Here is a 6,000-nt window from a genome sequence, read left to right on the forward strand (position 1 = left end):
CATCTTCCTTATTACTATTGAGAGAATATAGAGGTAAAACTCATGATGGGGGTGTTAGAGTGGATTATAACCTAGCAGATGATTATAATTGAAGGTTATTATATGGGTGTATTGCATGTAAAATACCTTGTTCCACACCTACTCTGCTGTAGCAATATACCTTATATAAGATGAGTAACACTTGTACAGGCTTACCAGCGTATGAGCACACACATAAAGGAATGCTACCTTACCAATGCTTCCAGGAGTAACGTTAGGAGACATTTCTCTGATCCATCAGCTCATATGACTGATGTTATTATTCATCTAGAATCTCCAATTCATACGATATGTTCCCCATCCATTGTTTTACATTGGTGCTGACATAGGACTTGGCGAGTGACTACATCTCCATTTATACTTCATGGTTAGTTACCAGTACAAGAGAGATATATCTAAGTCTTATTATAATATTACATTTGTTATTGTGAGTGTTCTCAGGAGGGTGGACACAATGATAGTCTGAGACACAATATTATAAAGCCTTCATTAAAAGTTATGTTTTATTATACACACACATTTACAATTAAGTGTCCCAGAGAGTCGTCTTCTCCTATTGTTTACAAGATTAATATTGTTACAGAAAATGTCACATTTCCATAATGTATTTTATTTCCAGCAGATGGACACACAAGCAGGAATATCTCAGAAGGACATCTAATGTTATCCCCGGTTTGTGACATAAGAGATAATTACAGTAGACAGGATTCTCCAGGAGATAACCCCATTACCCCAATTATACATCCAGCTCTATCAGCTGATCCCTCTGATCCTGGGAAATGTTCTCCTGATCACTCTGATATTGGTGCATCTGTTACAGCTCTGAGAGTAGATACAGTGTTTCCCTGTTCTATAGATGCCAAATGTTTTACAAAGAACACAAAGCCTATTAACCCACACACAGGTAAGGCAGGTGAGAGGCCACTGATATGTTCAGAGTGTGGGAAATGTTTTACATACAAATCACATCTTGTTATACATCAGAGAAGTCACACAGGTGAGAAGCCATTTCCATGTTCTGAGTGTACGAAATGTTTTACAACGAAATCAGATCTTATTACACATCAGCGAAGTCACACAGGTGAGAAGTCATATCCATGTTCTGAGTGTGGGAAATGTTTTACATACAAATCACGACTTGTTATACATCAGAGAAGTCACACAGGTGAGAAGCCATTTCCATGTTCTGAGTGTGGGAAATGTTTTACACAAAACTCACATCTTGTTATGCATCAGAGAAGTCACACAGGTGAGAAGCCATTTTCTTGCTCTGAGTGTGGGAAATCTTATTTAACTAAATCACATCTTGTTATACATAACAGAAGTCACACAGGTGAGAAACCATTTTCTTGCTCTGAGTGTGGGAAATGTTTTGCACACAAATCACAACTTGCTACCCATCAGCAAAGTCACACAGGTGAGAAAGCATTTCCATGTTCTGAGTGTGGGAAATGTTTTGCACACAAATCAGTTCTTGTTAGACATAACAGAAGTCACACAGATGCTAAGCCATTTTCTTGCTCTGAGTGTGCGAAATGTTTTACACAGAAAACACATCTTGTTATACATCAGAGAAGTCACACAGGTGAGAAGCCATTTCCATGTTCTGAGTGCGGGAAATGTTTTGCACTTAAATCATATCTTGTTAGACATCAAAGAAAGCACACAGGTGAGAAGCCATTTTCTTGCTCTGAGTGCGGGAAAAGTTTTACCTGGAAATCCAAACTTGTTATACATCAGAGAAGTCACACAGGTGAGAAGCCATTTTCTTGCTCTGAATGCGGGAAATGTTTTACACAAAAATCACAACTTGTTACCCATCAGCAAAGTCACACAGGTGAGAAGGCATTTCAATGTTCTGAGTGTGGGAAATGTTTTACATGGAAATCACAACTTGTTACACATCAGCAAAGTCACACAGGTGAGAAGGCATTCCCATGTTCTGAGTGTGGGAAATGTTTTTCACACAAATCAGCTCTTGTTATACATCACAGAAGTCACACAGGTGAGAAGCCATTTCCATGTTCTGAGTGTGGGAAATGTTGTGTAAGTAAATCACATCTTGTTATACATCACAGAAGTCACACAGGTGAGAAGCCATTTCCATGTTCTGAGTGTGGGAAATGTTGTGTAAGTAAATCACAACTTGTTACACATCTGCGCAGTCACACAGGTGAGAAGCCTTTTCCATGTTCTGAGTGTGGGAAATGTTTTGCATGTAAATCAGATCTTGATACACATCACAGAAGTCACACAGCTAAGAAGCCATTTTCTTGCTCTGAGTGCAGGAAATGTTTTACACACAAATCACGACTTGTTACCCATCAGCAAAGTCACACAGGTGAGAAGGCATTTCCATGTTCTGAGTGTGGGAAAGGTTTTGCACACAAATCAAATTTTGTTAGACATCAGCAAAGTCACACAGGTGAGAAGCCATTTTCTTGCGCTGAGTGCGGGAAATGTTTTACACAAAAATCACATCTCGTTAGACATCAGCGAAGTCACACAGGTGAGAGGCCATTTCTATACTCTGAGAAATAAATCATCTCTTATTGCATACAATAGATATCACTCAGGTGCGGAACCATTTTAATCTTCTGTAGTATACTCATCATTGCCATGCGTTCTTTAAGGTTCTTATCCTATCTCCTATGTTTTTTGCAATATACATGTTACCACTGGGTGAAATAATCAGATGTCATGTCCTCATCTACCACTGCTATACAGATGACCTGTCTTTTTCTCCAGGTACTGAGAACCCAGTACCAATCCTAAATGGTTGTCTAGTTGAGCTCCAGGTGTGGGTGATGCCAGTTGGCTGTGACTCAGTCCTGGTGAAACAGGTCCTTATGATAGAAGCTCACCAACAAAGGGCAGGGCTACAGCTCATCTTTGCAAAACCAACCAGACACGCTTAGGGGTTCAGAGTTACAAAATGCTGATCCTGTGCGGAAGCTTGGTGTCCTGGATGGTGGAGTGACACTTACACATCAGGTATCAGCCACAATCAGATCCTCATCTGAGGAACATAGCCAGACTCCAGCACTTATTTCCCTCAGAAGATCTACCTGATGTCATACATGCACTTGTATCATCACACATAAACTACTGCAATGTCCTCTACCTGGGTCTCCCAGCAAACGAATTGCACCGCTTGTAGCTTGTACAGAATGCAGCAGCCAGGCTGTTACCTAACCAGCCCGTTCCTGCCACATAACACCCGTTCTCTACTCCCTTCAGCGGCTGCCTGTAAGATGGTGTCTCTATTACATAATCTTACTGACTCTCCGAGCCCTACATGACCAGGGTCAATGTACCAGAAGCAGCTTCTGCCTACTTACTGTAGGCACCTATTACATAATCTTACTGACTCTACGAGCCCTACATGACCAGGGTCCATGGTACCAGAAGCAGCTTCTGCCTCCTTACTGCCCTGCTTTCTTCTACCTGCAGATGAAGGACTGTGGGGAGAGATGGGGCGGTGGCAATAGTGGTGGAGATGGTGGTGACAGAGCGGGTGGCAGTAGTGTGGGGTGACAAAGCGGGTGGCAGTAGTGGGGGGCGACAGGGCGGGTAGCAGTTGTGGGGTGAGGCAGGGTGGGTGGCAGTTGGTGTAGATGGGGTGGTGGCAGTAGTGGGGGAGATGGCGGTGGCACTAGGGGGGCGACAGGGCGGTGGCAGTAGTGGAAGGAGATGGAGGATTGCAGTAGTCGGGGAGACAGGGTGGATGGCAGTAGTGGGGGAGACAGCGGTGGCAGTAGTGGGGTGAGACGGGGTGGATGGCAGTAGTGGGGGGGAGACAGGGCAGGTGGCAGAAGTGGGGGGAAGACAGGGCGGGTGGCAGTAGTGGGGGGGAGACAGGGCGGGTGGCAGTAGGGTGGAGATAGGGCGGGTGGCAGTAGGGGGGGAGACACGGGGCGGATGGCAGTAGTGGGGGGGAGACAGGGCGGGTGGCAGTAGTGGAGGCGAGACAGGGTGGGTGGCAGTAGTGGGGGGAGACAGGGTGGGTGGCAGTAGGGGGGTGAGACGGTGATGGCAGTAGTGGGGGGGGAGAGACAGTATGGGGTGTCAGTACTGGGAGGAGACAGGGTGGGTGGCAGTAGTGGGGGGAGATAGGGTAGGTGGCTGCAGTGCAGTACCAGGGGCTGCTGGAGGCAGTAAAGAGGTGTATGGGTCCCGCACAGAACCAGTTGATAATTAGACCTAATGATGATTATGCTTCCTTATTTCTAATTAATCCCTTGTATGTGTTACTGTTATTTGCTGTGTCAGCCTTTATGTGTGTTCTGTGTAATAATCCTGAAAGTAGTGCTGCTACCGATCTCATATCATTTGTAGTAACTTGGAAAAGATGAGATATGAGGTGCACTCTGTAAGCTTATAGGGGGTTAATCAGAGATGATCGCAGATGTGACATCACGCAGCTACCTGGAAAATGGTCCCGGCCCACCCACGTTCACCCCTCAGGGATGCGGCCGCAATGTGTTTGTCTGCGCGGCTGCTGCGCACGTGCATTTTGTCACCACAAGCCAACTGCTGCGGGCCACTATTGCGGCTGGGTCTGAATGACCCCCATAGGGTTTTGGCTCTCCTGATATCTATCTGTTTTACTTACCTGCAATACTATAATGTAACCTGAATTGTTTCTGTGCTTTAAGGATATTTTATCCATGTTGTGCAGAGTAAAGTATTTTTTAAGTTTAAAATTTAGACAAAAATCTGTGTATTAAAGATATGAAATAAAGTCGTTTAAAAACAAAAGATTTCCATTGAGTCTTTTTATGTGTCTGTGTATTATCTTATTTCCAGATAATTGTCGCTATGGTGACAGAAACAATTTCCTGTTAATGTGTCACTTGTAGTGTTACTTTTGTGTCCAGTGGGTGGGCTCGGAAATGTTATCCTTTTCCTCGCAGCCCCAGTTGCTGGAGAAAATGAAGGAGGAGCTGTTGACGGGTCACGTTCCACTTGAGCTGACAATTTTCTCACCAGCAGGTCTTTCCACCTCTGCAGACTTGTGTCCGGAAAGAGAGATACAACGTAGGCTTTAAACCTAGGATCGAGCATTGTGGCCAAAATGTAGTGCTCTGATTTCAACAGATTGACCACCCTTGAATCCCTGCAAAGCGAATGAAGGGCTCCATCCACAAGTATTTCCAGGGAAGACGTTAAGTCTGAGGGACTATGCACAGGCCCAAATGATAATTGTTTTATGATCCTTCTATGTATGAACCAACCGATGGAGGGAATAATCCAAAAGTGTTAATACCAAAGATTAGCTAATCTGGTTGGCGGTGCGCCATTAAGCAAATTGCAATGACTGGTTAGCGGGGTTAGAAAAAACACTAGTGGGCTTATATCTAAAGAAGCCTTAATGTGTGGCGCACTCTTTTTCTTTATGTTTCATGAATACATTAAAACAACTTATTATTTTTATTTAAGATAGATTTTTCAATAGGCATGACATAAGGCAATTGATTGTCAGTCTGGAAAGACAAAAAAGAATGAAATATATAAAATAATTTATATACCAGCACTACCAATGTATGGGTATATGGGTAGAGCAATAATTGATATAAGCAAGTGAAATCTAAAAGGGATTTAAACACAGGTTTTATTTATCAAATTTATGAGATCCTTTCACAACGGGATTGTGATCTCAGAATAATGTTTTACAGCTGCGACCTGCAGAGCGTTACCACTGCATATAACCTAAGTTCTCCCTGCAGAGCGTTACTACTGCATACAAACTAAGTACTCCCTGCAGAGCGTTACCACTGCATACAACCTAAGTGCTCCCTGCAGAGAGTCACTACTGCATACAACCTGAGTGCTCCCTGCAGAGCATCACTACTGCATATAACCCTAGTGCTCCCTGCAGAGCGTTACTACTGCATACAACCTAAGTGCTCCCTGCAGAGCGTTACTACTGCATACAACCTAAGTGCTCTCTGCAGAGCG

At 43.9% G+C, this 6,000-nt stretch overlaps 1 protein-coding gene across 1 annotated transcript in view; it reads left to right on the top strand.

Annotated features, from left to right (window-relative positions):
- Window positions 1–3,620, top strand: part of LOC134984871 (oocyte zinc finger protein XlCOF6-like) — a 37,733-nt gene extending 34,113 nt beyond the window's left edge. The window contains exon 5 of the mRNA XM_063950349.1: window positions 659–3,620. Coding sequence (XP_063806419.1) covers window positions 659–2,580 — 1,922 coding nt within the window. The 3' untranslated portion in view covers window positions 2,581–3,620. The remainder of the gene's footprint in view (window positions 1–658) is intronic.
- The last annotated feature ends 2,380 nt before the right edge of the window (window positions 3,621–6,000 follow it).

The sequence above is a fragment of the Pseudophryne corroboree genome, assembly GCF_028390025.1.
Source record: "Pseudophryne corroboree isolate aPseCor3 chromosome 3 unlocalized genomic scaffold, aPseCor3.hap2 SUPER_3_unloc_9, whole genome shotgun sequence".
Classification (NCBI taxonomy): Eukaryota; Metazoa; Chordata; class Amphibia; order Anura; family Myobatrachidae; genus Pseudophryne; species Pseudophryne corroboree.